General features: G+C 44.6%; 1 protein-coding gene across 1 annotated transcript in view; it reads left to right on the top strand.

Annotated features, from left to right (window-relative positions):
• LOC144762258 (calpain-1 catalytic subunit-like) overlaps positions 1-18,712 on the top strand; it is a 434,899-nt gene extending 416,187 nt beyond the window's left edge. The window contains exons 20-22 of the mRNA XM_078647403.1: positions 11,949-12,065; positions 12,292-12,350; positions 18,197-18,712. Coding sequence (XP_078503529.1) covers positions 11,949-12,065; positions 12,292-12,350; positions 18,197-18,223 — 203 coding nt within the window. The 3' untranslated portion in view covers positions 18,224-18,712. The remainder of the gene's footprint in view (positions 1-11,948; positions 12,066-12,291; positions 12,351-18,196) is intronic.

Below are 18,712 nucleotides of genomic sequence, written 5' to 3'. Positions count from 1 at the left end.
TTCTCACAGGGGAATACCAGGACGGGTTCCCTAAGCAAGCGCTTAGATACCGTGTCGGTGATTTGCGCTATATAAATACATTTACATTTATTTTATTCAATAGCGCATTAACTGGTACATTTTAAAGTGTTTGAGGTGCATATGTTTTAAGTGCTGAAGCCTTCACCTTCGCACCTTTAAATTCTATTTAAAACTTTCCTGTAAGTGAGTATTGATGGCAAAATCGACTTATGTAGTGCAATGTACTGAGTTGTCCTTTCTGAACATGGGACCTTCTCCATGTCTGCTTAGTAGAGATCATGTACAAGCTCCACTAACGCCAAACTCTGCACATTTAAACGTATGTCTGCCTATGGGTCATGTTCTACTTTTTTGCAGTTCACAAACATTCCTATTAGCACGACTATAAAGCTGTCAGATGCATGTTTCAAGGTGTAGGACCAAAAATATCATTTGACTTATTCCCTGCTCCATAGTTCTACATGGCGAAGAATTACGCAAAAGAAGAACAGAGCCTGGTGTGAAAATGCACATTTTGTCTCTACACAAGGGTATATGGGGACAGCAAATAGCACTTTTCCCAGTGGGGAAAGCCCTTTGTCTATAACCCACCAAATCTGAGGGTGATCGCTACTCTTCCCATTCTGGAAGGGGAGTTACTCCGACTCTTGGCTAGAATAAACCTCCGCCCATATCCAGAGTTGGAAAAGGTCTGCTTTTACTTAAGCAATGCCCCCAAAAATATGAGTTTTTGGGTGGTCCCAAACTTATAAGGCTAACCACACCTTGTTCTGCACACTTCCCAGACCCCTCTGGATGAGATCTACTCCTGCAGATTCCACACTTGTGGGGAAGAAATCTGCAGTGGTCATGGTTTTGATCTGGATGAAGGGGTTAATTGAGAGATGGGTGCCTTTTAAAGCTGGAGAAGGACTACTGTCCAAGAGAGATCCTTCTCAGATGGTGACTTTGAGCAATATGTTGCACTCCGTGGTAAAGCGTGGCTTGAATGTTGCCACAACCCATTGCATACCAGAGGACATTATATTATGCCTCATGGTCAGAGAACTGAGGTTGCTGGTTAACTTGCTTCTCAAGTTGAGTTACGAGGTTCGGGTTTCATAACATATGGTCAGCGAGGGCATCACATTGGAGCCATGGACTCATTGTAGAGTTCCAGGCAGAATTGTGGAATTGTCAGAGAATCTCCCAAAGTTTGTTCTATGGTATTATTCTTCAGAACTCAAATGGGTGTAGCAGTCTCTTTGCTTTTTTATGCTAATTTTATAACACAGGAAGTGGAGCTTGTCCTTACAGCCATTGGACATTAGACGTCTTCGATTGACTTCCAAGGATCTTTCTGTCTTTAATGTATTTATTTATAAGTAATTTAGTAGCAGGGGCCTTACTCTGAAGGGTGGAGGAGCGATTGGAAAAGTAAAAAAAAACAATTACAAGATGACATAAGAAAAATGATGCAAACCATTATAAGTAGTCACTAAAGGGACCCAATATGCAAAGAGTTGGAAACAAATCTATATTTACAAAGGCTGAAACAGGTCCATGAGATGGTAATATTCAGGCACTGATAGTTGAAAGGTGAGGGGAAAATGAATGGTATCGAATGTCTGCTTCATAGAGTTAGGCGGAGCAATGATTTTTAAACACAATCATTTGAAATGCTCTAAATTTGGGTCTGATGGATACATTTGAAGTGCCTTTTACTCAATTGGTTGAGGCAATATCTACCATTTTTATGCACAGGTGGGCTAAGAAGATCTTATGTTCAAGTAAGGTTTGGTTAAATTTGATGCAGTTTTCAGAAACGTCTGCAAAATCTCCGGTTGTATCAGTGCTGAAACGTAAGGTAACAACATTTAAGCTATGACATCTTTGGTGTGATAGAGGACAAAGGGAGAGAAAATACTGTTTATTGAGGGGGAGGAGGGAATAGAATAGAGATCATTTGCTCCTGCTCAGTTTCTCCTGTTAATGGTTCCTTCCTTTTCCACTATGCCATTGTCCGTAGGCCTATGTGGAAAATATGGAAGAGATACATCTATCAGCGCCAAGACGCCTTCGGGCATATGTGTGCTTTACAAATCTATAAATCAAATCAAATCAGAGAGATCAGCGAGAGACAAGGAGAGAGATGAGACCGAGACTCGGAGAGTCAGAGAACAAATCCATACTGCTTAAAGTAAAGAACATGTTAAAATGTTAGCTGTGGCGCTAAAGGACCATAGTTGGTATTATGCTTATTTGTATTCCTCTTTGAACCACTAAATAACCGCTAATAGCGTTGAAGGATGTGGACACGGAAAAGAGGGACAACCAGAAAGGAGGCTGAGGGAATGAGGAAAGAGGTTTGGGGAAAGCACGTCTGCCCGAAACATTGTTGCCTCACTTGTTAGAGCTACAGTACTGTACAAGCAGCTTGCCAGGGGCCAATGCCTAAAAGCAAGGGAGAGAAGGAACAATGTGAAGGAAAGGAGGTAGATTCTGGGGTGAATGGCAGTTTTTGGGAGGGGGCTCATGGTTAGAGCAATTGGTTTAGATTTAGTAATAATTGGGACGATTCAAGCAACACTAGGGCAGGCCACAGAGAGATTCTGGGTGGCAGGAGACTGCCCACCCACTTCATTGTCTCAGGAAAGACCTCTCATGTTCCCCCTCTAACAGTTACATTTAGCTGAAGTGGAAGCAGGAGGGACGAGTATGAGGGAAAGATGGTCTCAGTAGGGTTAGAGATATCATATCTTTAACAGTAGATTAAGTGTTTGGGAGCAGGAAGGCTAAGTTAGCCGGAGAGGCAGTGCTCAAAAGCGATAACACCCCAGGCATGAATGTTCTGTTTTAGAGTAATAGCTTCCTATTCTGACGAGCCAGCACTGTACCTCAGAAAGTCAAATGTGATTAAGATTAGGTTTGCACGGTGTGTCTATTATGCCCAATTTTCTGTTGCAAATGCACAGACTCTACTTTGCGTGCAATCCGGTCTTTTTCTCATGCTATGATTACTCCTGTTTGTCCAAAACCTTTTTTCAATTGTTCTGAATTAGCTCCCCTTATTCCTGTAAAAAGCAAGTCACGTAGATTCACCATTCTTTCTGGAAACCTGTTGTCATGATACAAATGAGCATTCCCCCAAGATGACTTATTTCATACTCCCTGTGGCTCGCACAAGAAATAGATGGAAATGTACTCCCCATGTTATCTGTAAAAGCATTCCACAGGCTCCCGTTGAAGCAAAGTTATAACTGCATTATTGCCAAATATAATTAAATGAATGGTAATACTATTTAATAACCTGCTCCTACTAGTGTTAATGGATATGGGTATCAGTTCTGTGCGGCCAATGGTGTTAATTCACTAACATGTTGAAGAGATCCCACACCCTATTTGACCTCCAATGGCATTACAGGGTGATCTATTGTCCTTGTGTGGCTCTTCAGAATCTTATTAACTGTCCAGCAGTTAGATGTAATGAAAGGAGTGTAAAATAAAGAAAATAAAGCTGAGCTTTTAGAGTTGTTTACTTTCTGATACTACCACTACCTTCCTGAACTCTGAGATGAGAGGTGGCACGGGGCGCACAAGAGTGTTGAACTCCTGGGCAAGATATGTTCTAAGGCAGATATTGGTGTCCACCACTGTGATAACAATATGCAGGTGTACCTCAAGATGGCTAGGACAGAAGACATTTGTAATCTGTGCCAATGCTCATTGGACTCAAGCTCATGGATAAGCAGGATGAAATTTCAACTTAATCCTTAAAAGGCTGAGTTCCTCCTGAAATCTCTAAGGTCCTTCCTCCTGTCTGGATCACTAAACTACGGGCCCTAAAATATCTTCTCAGAGATTATGGCATCAGACAACTTCCTAGACATGATGATGGACAGCTCCCTCAATCTTGATCTTCATGTCCAAGAAATCTCTCAGCATGCTAAATTGAAACTGAAGATGCTCCGAATATCAGACCCATCATTCCCGAACAGCACTTTAAAACTACTGTACAGGAGCTTGTGATATCTCAGATATGGGAACTCTCTTATACCCAAACTGCCTGCATCCTGTATAAACACTCTGAAAGTTGTCTTCCACTCTGAAGCCAGGCTGACCGCTGATGTCAGAAAATTCACTAGAATCCTCAAAGACAGAAAAGCACTTCCTCATTAGAGAAATGTATAATTGATGGAGAATAATTTTAAAATTGTCCCGGTGTATATGGTCCTTAATTTGTAATACAATTTTCCATTTTAACTTAAGTTGAATATGAATCGATTGATGGCTTGTGTAGAAGGTGTAGCATTCTTCCCAGCCTGGGTACCCACTAATGACTACACCACACACTGAGCTTAGAATAACACGTCTTTATTCATCTGCGTATAACTGCAAACTTAACATTCTAAACATGTATTCACTTCACTACGCTTTAACGCTTACATCACAGTTCTACAAAGTCCAATAGGAGCCAAAAGGGTTCGGTCTTTGCTCACAGGACACTACATCTCCCCCTATGTTAAATTAAAAAAAAAATCATATATATATATATATTCCACCAATCCCGTTTCCGTTCAAAACGGGCTGACAAATGCTCGACGGTACACCAGGTAAGCATATACATACAATCATAGCTTGTCGATCATTTTTTGTGGTGCTCTGATCACACGTCCTCATCATGGCGTCGGAGACAGGTAGTAGAAGCGACGGTGATCTGCGTTGGTGCTGTAGGAACAGCAGCAGTCAGGGAGTTTTCAATTGTCCTTTCAGACCCAGTCTCTACATTGACATCAGTGCCTGATGGGCGATGAGCCACATGTCAGAAATCAAGGAATCTTGTGGAATGGAAATCTCAGAACATTGGGCAGCATCATGTGGCCTTTGCTGGTCACAACATGAAAGGGCTCAGCATCGAAAGGAGCATCAGATTTACCTTTCTAGGCTGACTGACAAGCACTCGATCTTTCTCTAGTGAAAGCAATGTCGCCTGCATGTTGGCGCTTGTCTGCATAGGCCTTCTCTTTGCCTTTACAACTTTTTTATGCGGGTTTCTTCTTCGTCTTCTGTTGGTCTATTGAAGTCATCTTTCCCTGGACGGTGCATGATTGTACAGTTGTATTCTTGTAATCGTAGACCCCAGCGTTGAATGCCAGGAGGGATCTTGGCCTTTGGATTGCCAAAGATAGTCAATAAGGCTTGATGATCCGTCACTAGCGTGAAAAGCTTTTCATATGAGAGTATGTGGAAATGTTCATAAGCCCACACCATTGCTAAACTTTCTTTCACAGGTTGTGAAAAAGCACGTTCAGTTTGGGACAAACTTCTCCTTACATATGCCACAATATGCCTTTGAGCAATTGTGCATCCGCTGTGCTGGGCAAGGATTGCGCCTAACTTGACTGGGCTGGCGTTAACAGCAATTTCTGGATAAAGCTTTGGATCAAACTATGCCATTTCAGTAGCATTCTCAATAGCTTGTTTGATTCTCTTGAAACTTTTCTTGCATTTACGTGACCAATGAAATGAAACTTTCTTTTTCGTCAAGTCAGTCAACAGAGCAGTCACACTGGAAAAATCTTGTATGTATCTAGAATGGTAGCTGACCATGCCAAAGGAATGAATGTAATATGGAAACATCTAACGGGGAACTGGCAGTTGACAACTCCTGCACTTTAGCTGAATCAGGTCTCATACCCCCATCAGAAAATATATGGTCTAAGGATTTTAACTTTGTATTATGAAACTCACATTTATTGCATTCAAAATTAAACCTGCATCAGCAAGTAAATGGCACACTTGCGTGAGAGCTTTATAGTGCTCTTTCTGGGTAGCACTGAAAATCCAATATGTCATCACTATAGTTGAAAGCATTTATGACAGGCTGTATGATACATTCCCCTTCCGCCCGTCCCCTAGAATGGTCGGACCATTACGCCGTACATTTTGCCCTACCTCGGATCAAAATCCTGACTAGTGACAATAGCAGTAAGGATGTGCTCATACGCCGGTGGAGCAAGCTCGATATAGCCGATTTTAATATGCATCTGATGAATACTCTTCCACACACTGATATGTCTTTATCTGTGTTGAACACTGAAGTATCCAAATGGTTGAGCACTGCCGTCGACGAACTCCTCCCTTTAACTTCTAAGTACTCCGCACCTCACCGACCTCCTGCACCTTGGTTTTCTGACGATCTAAAGCGCATGAGATCCAACTGTAAGACCTTTGAAAGGAAATGGAGACGTTCTTACTCCGCTTCCCGTAAAGTGGCCTATAAGGACGCCCTTAGAGACTACCATTATCACTGTAAAATGGCCAGAGCTGCCTATGTTACTAATACGGTTACCAACGCTCAAAATTGTCCTCGTACTCTTTTCTCTGTTGTGAAAAAATTAACAGGAGCACTGGCACCGGCTCCCCCTGCTCTAGACGAAACTCAATGCAATTCAATTGCCACATTTTTTATAACAAAAGTAGAACATATCTACTACTCATTGAGTCCCTCTACATCTGATGATACGCTGTTGACAGAGCCAGCACTGACCCCAGACTATCTGCCGCTTCCAACGGCCAAACTTACAAATTGGTCACTCTTTGATGATGCCTCCTTTTCCTCCTGTCTGAATAGCATCAAATCTGGCTCCCCACGTGATCCGGTACCGGCCATGTCTTTAAAACAACTCTATCTTGGTCCACGCCGTGTACTAAAGCAACTTCTCAATTCCTCCTTATCTGAGTCACATGTCCCACAGGAGTGGAAGCATGCTATGATTGTTCCTTTACTGAAAAAGGCTGGAGCTGATGTTGCCAATTTGTTCAACTTCAGACCAATCTCACTGCTTCCTGTTCTTTCAAAGATCCTGGAAAGACATATCAATATGCAATTAACCCAACTTGTAGAGAGCTCTGGATTTTTACATCCGTCCCAGTCAGGCTTTAGAGCACATCATTCGACCGAAACCACACTCCTAGGAGTTACCGAGAGCCTGCGACACAGTGTCGATCGCGGAGAGACATCCGCTCTCATTCTTCTCGATCTGAGCGCGGCGTTCGACACTGTGTCTCATTCCATCCTCCTTGCGACTCTCCGGTCCCTGGGAGTGGAGGGCGCTGCACTAGCCTGGATAGCCTCATTTTTAAGAGGTCGCACTTTTCAGGTTTTCTCTGCCTCTGCCTCCTCTATAATTTGTCCATCGGCGTATGGCGTTCCCCAGGGGTCTATACTTAGTCCTTTATTATTTAATATCTATGTGAGACCCCTGGCCACTATTGTGGAGGAAGCCGGTCTTACTTCATACTCCTACGCCGACGATACACAAATTATTTTTTCTCTCTCTAATAAAGAGTGCAACGATATCTCTGCTCTGAAAGAAGGTTTGACTCAAGTATCCGATTGGATGAAGAGCAATTTTCTGAAATTAAACGGTGACAAGACCGAGGTTGTGATACTGGGCAAGCGTAAGGATCTTTGGGGCCCGCACCACTGGTCCAAGGATATGGGCTCTACCCCTCAGCCCGCTACTGTAGTACGCAATCTCGGGTTTCTCATCGATGAGAAACTCACAATGAGACAGCAGGCCGTGAAGGTGGCCTCCATGTGTTTTGCCACCTTAAGATGGCTTCAAAAAATCCTTTGGATGTTGCCCCCCTCCACACAAAGAACCGCAGTCCAGGCGTTGGTTGTTTCCCGCCTGGATTACGGCATCGTCCTTTACCTTGGAGCCGACCTGACAACCATAAAAAAAACTCCAGGTAGTTCAGAATGCGGCTGCCCGGCTCCTCTGTAATGTTCCCAGGAGAACATCCGCCTCTCTCGCACTTTGTGACCTTCATTGGCTCAAAATCCCGAGCCGAATCAAATTTAAAGCCCTCTGCCACGTTTTCAAAATTAAACAAGGCTTAGCCCCCAAATATCTTCAGGACCTTATCCAGGCCTATAAGCCAAGCCGAACTCTTCGATCCTCAGGGACTGGTGATTTCTCCGTTCCTAGAATTAGGCTAGCAAAAATGGGAGGCCGCTCTTTTGCCCATCTGGGTCCTAAATTCTGGAATGCCCTTCCTGTGACCCTGAAGACAGAAACCAATCTTTTTCGTTTCCGCAAGGGACTTAAAACTTGGCTTTTTGAGCAGTGAATTGAAGTTTCCTTCCAGTAAAATCAGCATGCAAGTTTTTCTTCTTTAGTCTGTCCCTGAGCGCCGGGAAACACACTGCGGGTAGCTGTGCGCTTTATAAGTTTAAATAAATAAATAAATAAAATACATCAAATGACATCTCGAAAAAGCTCTGCAGCTGATGACGCCCCAAAACTTATTTTTTTTAACATCAATATGTGAGTAAAGGTTGTAATGTACCTGCAATTCTCCTCGACTTCCAACTGATGATATCCTTTATTCAAATCAAAGGCGAGAGAAAACCTTTGCATCATTCAATTCTTTTATCACGTCAGCAATGTGCGGACCTGGATGTCGTTCTCTTTCAATTGCCTTGTTCGCTTGATGCACATCAATGCAAACGCGTACAGCTCCTTAACTGTCCTTTTTGGGTACTATTACTATGGGAAGACCCATGGCATTGGAACAGCGGAATATTCAAAGATATCATGTCTGAGTAATGCTTCAAGTTCTTTTTAAACAGCTTCCTGTAATTTAAATGCAATTCGTCTGTGTCTTTGAGCAATAGGATGGATGTCCTCATTAATGTGTAATTGTACCTTTATAGTCTTGAGTTTTCCTAACCCATGAAACAACAAAGGGAATTGACTTACTATTTTGTCATGAGCATTCATGTTATAGTTCACTGAAGCTGAGTAAACAGCCACTTGACGCAGTACCTTGAAGTACATGAACTTGAGCTTGTACTTTTTCTTTCTTGTGTTTCTTGGTTGCTACAAATGAACCTTGACTTCATAATTGCGTTGATGCAGCCCATGTATACTGTTTAGTTTTGATTGCGTAAGTCATGGCAATCGATATAGTTCATTGAACTTCTCCTCAGGCATTATGTTTATCAATGCACCACTATCGATAATAAAAGGTATTGAGCAACCATTTACTTTTAGTGTAATCTTTGAACAATGACTTTGGTGCTTTTTCATGTCGATTTTTCTTGGACTTTCTTTTTTCTTTACCAGCTTCCAGTTCAATATGTGCATATTTTTCTGAGTTAAACATAGACATTGCACAACCATCTTCTTCACTTTCACTTGATATTAATAGTTAAGAACTGTTTGACGATGATGTAGGTGACCATTGACCACCCCTCCCCTGAATCTCTCACCTTGCCTGCTTTTCCCGTTTCGCATTTGTGCTTATTGTTTATCTTGACCTTACATGTAACTATGTTGCCATGCTCTAAGAACCGTGTAACCTTTGTAATGATGTAAACTGTAACTATGATCTGATGCTCATGTAAAGCGCTCTGATACCTCCGGGTCTAGACGGCGCTATATAAAACTTTAAATAAATATCTATACTACTATAATAAAGGAGAAAGTTTCAGGCTTTGAGGCGGGTAAACTCCGGAACCACTGCACCAATCTACACACACGATACACCGTAGAAATAGTCAGGGTGTGTAGATGGTTATAGGCTATATAAAGTTTAAAAATAAACCTTATTTAAAAAATTAATATTTTAAAAAAGTAGTACCCCTCCCCCCCCTTCCCCCCAAAGTAGCGCCGGCCACGACGTGCGTGATCACGTCGAGGAGCGGCGTCAGAGCGGCGTCAGAGGAGTTCCGGCCATGGCGCGGGGGAGGAGCAGTCACGTGAAGAGCAGCACGGAGAGGCAGACATGGCGCGGGGGGAGGAGCGTCGGCGGACAAGCGGTGAGGAGCAGAGCGGCGAGGAGCTGTGAACTCAGGAGCGGCGGAAAAGGTAAGCAGGCGGGTGTCGGGCCAGGCGGGGAACGGTCAAAAGGCAATGTCTGGGCAGGCGGGGGACGGGGACAGGGATTGACTCAGGCCACGAGAGGGTCGGGCCAGCCCAGGCGGGGGCACGGGCTGCAGGCGGGGAACGGCCAAAAGGCAATGTCGGGGCAGGCGGGGGACGGGGACAGGGATTGACTCAGGCCACGCGAGTGTCGGGCCAGGCGGCAGGCGGGGGACGGGGCGGGCGGGGGCACGGGCTCCTGGGCAATGTCGGGGCAGGCGGGGGTAGGGGGAAGCCTGAAAGCTCCCGGACAAGGTCGGGACGGGCTGCTAGTAAATAAATAACCCGGAAGCAAGATCCCATATCACCAGAGCAGGAGAACTGAGCAGAGATTGACTGGCAGACCACGGGTGGCGTTTCCACCCTGAGGTGGTATGGGCTACCTTTGAACCTGATAAGATATGTTTGCCAGCGATGAGATGAGTATTGTGAACATTTCTCCGCATTGAAATTTCCTGTCAAAGAAGATTCATTCCATCTGTGGTGGCGTGTATTCTGAAAGTGAGGAATCTGCAGTTAGAAGTATCCATCTGAAGATATTAATGTCATTTGGTAATGTACATTCAGGTAGATGCTCTATCTAACTGCCAATTCTTCACAACTGCCCCTCCTCCCCATCTGTAGTGTGACTTGTGTATATACTAATAAGGTCTCAAGTGAGAATTCAGTGCACTGTCACCTACAGTTTGTTCGAAGTGCTCGTCTGAGGGCATGAGTAGCTCTCTCAAGCCAGTTTTATTGCTTTACGTTCTTGGAATTGTTGCCCTGAATTTCCTAATGACAATGTTATAGAACAAGTCAATATAAAAATATATTTAAAAAAAAAAGTAAAACCCTGAATAGATGATGTACTTATGCGTGGGCCTCGGATGCTTGAGAGTTCGGACGTCCCAGGCAGCTGGATCTTGTAGCAGGTGTGAGGAACACTTCAGTCACATCCCCCCAGCTCCTACAGCAACACAATGTCCTGACCACTTGGGGAACAAAGTCTCAGGAGGAGGTGGTCCGAAGTTTGCCTGGGCTTTGCTCTGGATTGGTGGTGGACCTGGAGCTGGTTCTGAAATTATGAACTGTTATATAACTATATTATTATTGATTTTTAAATTAGAAACATAATTGTATCACTTGAGGTGTTTTTTTGTTGTTTACATCTCTTTTTTATTCTTTCGCTGCTAAGTCTTTTTAATGTTGTTGTTAATGTTGTTATGTCATGGGGCCTTAAGAGGGGGTACCCTTCCATGGCTCAAGGCCCCTCTTGGCACTGTCTGACATGTTATCTATGTTTTAACCTGCACAGGCAGCAGGCATGTGATGGCTGACTCAGAGTTGTTCTGTTGTGTTCAGCAGCAATGCTAACCACCTGTTTCAAGGTCCCCCTCCCCCAACGGCAGGGATGCAAGGGGTAGTGGTGCCGTTGTGTCATGCACAGAGGGCAAAGTGCCTTGGACCATCCACAACTTTCGACCCCACACTTCTCCATGGTTCATAAGCTGTTTAAAGAAACTGATTGGGATGGGCACCTATCGCACTTTCAGCATGTAAAGGGCTGACCTCGATGGCTCCAATCACTGTCCCTGCGAGGAGAAAGAGACACGCTGAGATCCAATCAGGCACACTCAGGGGTGGCCCTCAGTACACATGCACTATGCACCCAGTCTGTTAGCTGCATGTGGCAGCACAGAAGAGGAACAAGAGTACAGGGTATGAAGCTGCTATTTGTTGGTCAGAAACACGCTGTGTGCTCAATAGCTGGTCTGCAGGAGTGTTCTGTGCCCTCACAGTAAGACAGGACAATCTCCAGATTATCTGGTCTAACTTGCGGTGTGTCGCTTGGGGTGGCTGTCATGTGCAGATCTAAGGCACTACTCAAGTGTGCTTGGTCAAACCCACATTTTCCTGTTGCTCTCATGACAGTGCTTGAGGAACAAGAGCCCACTGGAGTTGTTTGAGCCACACAGTGCTGAGGTTCCAGCTGATGCTAAGGTTAACCTACCTTCCTTCTGTGTTTTCCAGGGTTCAAGCTGAATAACAAAATTATGCAGGTGCTGGTGGCTCGTTACTCCGACACCGACTTGGGGGTGGACTTCGATAACTTTGTATGCTGCCTGGTGAAGCTGGAGGCCATGTTCAGTGAGTGCTTTTTGAGGATCATATACCTGGGGCATTGAAGGGCGCTCTTGCTACTGCCCTTCTTCTGTATGCTTTTGTTTTGTAATTCTTCATGGTTGAGGTCCCTCTTGCCTTCTGTGCCCATATGACCTGCAAACATCTTAGCGGCTTGTGTCACTGTGCACAGCATTACTTACACTATTGAACTGCACTTAAAAAAAACGAATTGTTCCCCTTTTTGCTTTAGGGTTTTTCAGATCGATGGCCGAAGACGACAGTGGAACTGCCACCATGGGCCTGGGCGAGGTGAGCTGCTCGGAGAACCTACTACTTTTTCGGCTTCGAACATGAAGCCTGTGATAAGTAGCATTAGATGCCTAGCCATGCCATTGTATCAGACTGTTCTCTGTAAAATGTCTATGTACGTTCACTGTAGGTCCAGGAAGGCTGGGTCTATGCCAGATTTTAAGGATGTTCACATCAGATGAATTTATACACATTGAGGCAAAATGCATATACAAGTTGAATCCTCTGCACATTTAGGGCAGATGTGGCTAAAAACAAAAGCCTTTTTATAAACACAGCTTAAAATATACATCCAGGAAGGAGTCTGTACATGTAGAGGAATCTAGCATAACATAAAACTGCAGTAGGATCCTGTAAATCATGGGTGCCCACCATCACTCCAGGAGTGGTAAATCCTTGCCAGATATTGAAAACAGGGAATGTGTATGAACAGCAATCCCATTGTTACTTAATATAAACTTCATTAAGGATTTTCTGAAATTGTAGTGCGCATCAGGATCTTCTGGATTTACCAGAATCAAAAAACAAAAACCTGACTCAAACTTAAAGGATATCTGGCCTCTCCTGTTTCTATGCATTGACAAAGAGTGATGTCTAGGCAGCACTTATAGGCTGGTCCACTGGAATTATGCAGCAATAGAAGACTACATTATGCAGCAGGGTTGGCTAAATTATACAGTAAGAAAGGACAAATTATGTGGTATAATGTGTGTAGAATTTTGCAGCATGTATCTTTTTCTAGATTAACATGCAGTGCAGTATTCCACCTTCTAGTGGTTGGTTCTTTAACCTTCTTGTTAGTCCTCTTCTCCAACCCCTCTAGCCCCCTTCCATCGAGCATCATCTGTAGCCATTTGGTGCTATGTCCGTCCTCCTATTATATCAGATGTGCACCCTAAAAGCCCCTGTGCGTGGTCATTATCTTTAAATTATTTTTTCTGCTCCATGGAGGCCAAAGAAATCACAGAAGACAATACGTTGGATTGCTGATGGAATGATAGAAAAATAAAGAACAAGGGGTGATAAATCGAACATAACGGAAAATCACCAAAGAAGTGATTGAGGATCAATGAAGAAGGGAACTGGTTGACGTAAGTTGTCGATCATGTGGTCAGAAAAGAAACATAAGGGGTGAGAGAGACACCAAGGGAAATGAAAACACTCCCTTTAGATTCCGCCCCAACTGCTACTGAAAGTTTGCATAAAAGGACAACTACAAGGTCTGCAAATTCTGCCTACCAGAGGAACATGACACAAAGAGCTGCGAAGCGTACATGCAGTTTAGACCAAAAACCCGGAGAGGAAGGGAGAGGCAGAGGCATGGCAACCACACAAGCATGCAGACTCTTAGAGACCTTGGCCTGTCGAGTGCGTAGGAAGACAACGGTGAGGATGCAGAAGTGGCTTAAGCAGAAGGCTCCGATTTCAAGGTGGAAGAGGTCTGCGAAGTCGAAGCAAAACAGCCGACAACAAAACCCAGGGATGAGGAACCGCAAACACATAAGTAACATTGGAAAAACATTCTGGGGCCACGCTGAAGACTTTGGACTCAAAGACCCACAAGACTACCTCGAAGACAAAGCACTCTGCGACTGAGGGGGAGTCAAAACATAAAGAACCCTACGGGTTCCGAAAGAGACACACCGATGGCGTACTCACCTCGAAGAAACCTTCAACGTCAAACGGCGATCAATAAGACAGGGCAAGGGAAAGCTCTGCTGAAGAATGCCCAAAGAAAAGGGTATCAAAGCCACGCGACGCAGAAGAGCAAGCACTCCAAATCGAATAGAAGGCTCGAGGACAAAATGATAAAAGAATTAGAATTTCCTCAAAACCACCAGAGAAAAAGAGCGGGGAGGAAGACGAGCACGGAGAGCTTGGTCCACCAATAAACCCTGAACCACAAGAGGAGGAGCAGGAGATGTTTCTCTATGAGGAGGACATGGAGGATTAGGGGATCTTCCAGGAAAGTCTAAAGTGGTAGCGAACACTGGCAGAACCTCAAAACGGACTCACCGGATTAGGCTGACAACTCATAGTCCTTGAAGCCATCGCCAGCCGACATCACAATGTACAATGCCATTATGAAAAGAGCAGCAGATAACTATGGGGTGCAATTAGAAGAGAGGACACAGGCTTGTTTTCCTTCTAGAAACACTCCTTCCATCCCAGAGCAAAAGCCAATACCTCCCCATGCTGCCCAACATTCCAGTTCAAGGGTGTGAAGCCTTTAGAGAGCCAGTGTCTTGAAAGGCGGTTACACTGAGGATAGAAAAGAAATACAAGCACTCCTCTAAGGACCCTGTCTACATCGAGGGCAATGCAATGGTGGACTCCATCATTATGGCCATGGCAAGAAAGAGGAGACAAATGTCCCCACATCTATGGTACTCCCGCCAGAAAAGGAAAGTTAAAGAATGGGAATGATAGCCTAAAAAGTAGAAAGGGGAGTGGCGACAAAAAGGAGGTTTGCAAACTCAAATGCACTGTTAAACTGCTATGCTCGTAGGGAAGAGGTCTGAGAGCTCCTGAAAGGTCTTGTAGAACAGTATCTAAAAAGGGGAGATACACTAGTAGAGTAAGGCAAAACAATAGCCAACACATGCTTGAATTCAGCTTTAGACCCTGCAGATACAGCCAGTAGACAACTAGTAACAGGAACATCTTTGAGGAAGCAGGCCTGGCTATGGGAGTACAGATTTAGAAATGAGATTCAGCAAACATCATAAACACACCCTTCTCAGGGGAGAGCCTCTTTACCCGCTGTATGTGCAGCTCACTACAGCAAATAAAAAAGGATGACACTGCAAAGGCCATGTGTGCACTGTAGTTACATGGTTAACCAAGGAGGGGAATAACACCAGTGAGGAGGCCCGCAGGCCAGGGAAACCTTCAAGGCACAACACCACAGTTGTCCTTCCAGCAGCCAGCTCCATACCAAGAAGTACAACAGTGACAGTTCTCAACATAACAAAGCCAGTCTTTTTGGGGCAGAGTCAGAGGTGACAGGGCAGCCTCCCAAGGGAACCAGTTCCTCTAACAAGTGACTTCACTTACCAGCTGACCCACCACATAACACTGGATGGGGGGATAAAGGACTTCCTCTTGGAGTGGAGGAGAGACATAAGAGACAAATGGATTCTCCTGGCCCATTGCTTCCTAAACAAGTTAATACAATGACAAAAGTTCAAAATTACCACACAGCAAGAGGTCATCCCGCATCTGCGGGAAAAGGACTATATGGCAACCATAGACATTAAAAGGCTTACCTACACCGTCCCATGAACCACAAGCACAAAAGATATCTACGGTTTGTTTTTGACAAGACACACTACCAATTCAAGGAGCTCCAGTTTTGGATCAAGTCAGCACCCAGGGAATTCACAAAATGCCTGAGTGTAGTGGTGGCCACCTAAGGCAGAAAGGAATTCATGTCTACCCATACCTGAACGACTGTGCATAACCTTGTTTTGATTAGCCAGTGTGAAGAGTAATCCAGGATAGTCATAGAAAAGCTCCACAGACTAGGTTTCACAATCAACTCTAAAAAATCATCCACAAAACTGGAGAGAAAAAAAGGTTTTCCTGAACGTGAGAATCAACACGGTGGTGGCGAGAGCCTTCCTTACCCTCAAGAGGATTCAAGCAATCACAGACCCGGCTCACAGCTACCGCACAGGTCAGTCTCTAACAATGATAACTGTGGGGAAGATGATGGGCATGATTGCCTCATGCATACGCTGATCCCACATGCAAGACTACAAATGAGACCGTATAGGAATAGATCCAGAACCAATGGTCACAGGTGATGGGGTGTTGGGAAGATCCAGTGGTTGTAATGCAAACAGTACAGAAAGAGATGACATGGTGGATTGTAGACAACATTACAGGTGGCAGGCCCTTCATACACCCAACCCCAACAGTAGCTCTCACCGCAGATGCATCCCGGACAGGCTGGGGAGCGCACATGGGAGAGAGTCAGAGGGCTAAGGATGCTTGTTTCCGGTCCAGGGAAGACATGGCTTGGCAGTTTGGGCTGGACTGTCCCCATGAGGCCCTGGGTCAAGACTAATTTTGCATATGGCTGGGTCTGAACTGAGGTGGCCAAGTGAGGTAAAGAATGATGCTGGATTCAACCCAGATCTGTGACTGGTTGTGAGTGTCTGTAAAGTTTCAGCGCTCTGTCCATCATCTGCTTGTTTGCTTTGTTCGCCCTAAGTTGGCAGGGTATGCCCAGACATGGGTCCCTTGCTCACTTTGCCACTGGATTCAAGCTAGCCTGGCTGATGACGGCTGATTAGCCAGAAAGCGGTCCCAGGATGCTTGTTTCCGGTCCAGGGAAGACATGGCTTGGCAGTTCGGGCTGGACTGTTCCCATGAGGCACAGGGTCAGACTGATTTGCATATGGCCATGTCTGAACTGGGGTGATGGAGTGAGCTAAAGAATGATGATGGATTAAACTGCCAAGCCATGTCTTCCCTGGACTGGAAACGAGCATCTTGGGACCGGTTTCAGGCTAACGGGTTCATCATCCAGGCTAGCTTGAATCTAGTGGCAAAGTGAGCAAGGGGCCCACGTCTGGGCATACCCTGCCAACTAAGGGCGAACAAAGCAAACACAAGGAGATGATGGACCAAGCGCTGAAACTTTTCAGACACTCACCCCAAGTCACAGATTTGGGTTGAATCCATTATCGTTCTTTAGCTCACTTCACCCCTGGGGGCAAGTGTGTGAAAAGTTTCAGCGCTCCGTCCATCATCTCTTTGTGTTTGCTTTGTTCGCCATAAGTTGGCAGGGTGTGCCCAGATGTGGGTCCCTTGTTCACTTTGCTACTGGATTAAAGCTAGCCGGGCTGATGACTGGTGTTACCCTGAAACCGGTCGCAGGATGCTTGTTTCCAGTCCAGGGAAGACCTGGCTTGGCAGTTCGGGCTGGACTGTTCCCATGAGGCAAAGAGTCAGGACTGATTTGCATATAGCTGGGTCTGAACTGAGGTGGCGAAGTGAGCTGAAGAACAATGATGGATTCAATCCAGATAGATCTGTGACTGGGGGTGAGTGTCTGAAAAGTTCAACACATAATCCAACCAATACTAACAAAATTACCTTCCAATAAATTCGATGCTTAAGAAACATTAAGGAATCACTCGTATTCTGTTCCCATCTCTTAAAATCCGGAAATAATCAGCAAACATGGCAAAAGTTATTAAAAGGTAACTGTGGGAAATAACACTTCAATTATAACCCTGTAGTCCGGCCTCTTACCTCTTGGATTGAGTAGTATTAACCAGCCTAGTGCCCAGCAGAAACACATGTTTTATCAAGATTGTTCTCTCCCAATGACTTCCGTTATTCCTAAAAAGTCTAAAATTTTCATCACCACGTGTTTTTGGCATTCTATGGTTCTATGGTTCTTACTATCGACTCTATGGTTTCATGATATATGTATATTGACATACATTTCCTCAACCCTTAGCTGCTTAATATAACTTGCTGCTAAATATCGTCTGTGGTTCTTTATCATTCTATGATTGACTCCAAAAAGGTAATTGGATGTCATGTCTTCCAAAGAAGCTTGTGTTGTCCAATTTGTTATTCCATATCACCTATAGTGCCTATAAAAAAGTGCTACTATACAATACAATAGTCAACAGAAAAGATTAATATTGTAACACGTCTATTCCATTGATCATTATTATTTTATTGTGGCAACACATTGGACTTCTTTATACCATATTGGATCAATTGTTATTTTCTTAAGAGGGGCATATGTCTATCTTCGGTTGCAATGCGCGGTTTGAGTTAAACAAATACTGATCAAATGTTTGTGTGTTTTGCCTTTTCAGTGGCTGACGCTGACAATGTGTGGTTGAAATGTGGGAAGTGGTCACCTGCCACGCCCCCGCAATGGGCCTGGCTCAAGCATCCTGCAAGTGCCTCCCTCCTCCTCCTCCTCCTCCTCCTCCTCCTCCTCCTCCTGAAAAAAAGAGAAAAAGAATCTTTGCTCCATCAGAACCACTATTTCTCTCCTCACTCGCCTCATGCTGCAGAACCCCGCCTTCCTGTATAGAATGTTACATATGTCCGTAGCGCCTTCACGCTTTCGATCATCCCCGACCCCTGCAAAGGACATGGGGCCACCTCACGATGTGAATTATAATATAGGGCTCTGTACTGTATTCTGGACTGTGGGAGGGATGAAGTGGATGGTGATTTTATTTGGGGTAGGGGTGGTGTTGGTATAGTAAGCTGCTAAATACTGTTGTATTAAGGGCAGTTTTTTTATGTCTTGCCAAAAGGCTCTCGATGAATAAGGTCACCAGTGGCCTTCAGTAATAAATCATTGCCTGTTTTATTCACAA

This window comes from Lissotriton helveticus, chromosome 6 (assembly GCF_964261635.1).
Source record: "Lissotriton helveticus chromosome 6, aLisHel1.1, whole genome shotgun sequence".
NCBI classification, from domain to species: domain Eukaryota; kingdom Metazoa; phylum Chordata; class Amphibia; order Caudata; family Salamandridae; genus Lissotriton; species Lissotriton helveticus.
This window is presented reverse-complemented; position numbering and strand designations above follow the sequence as displayed.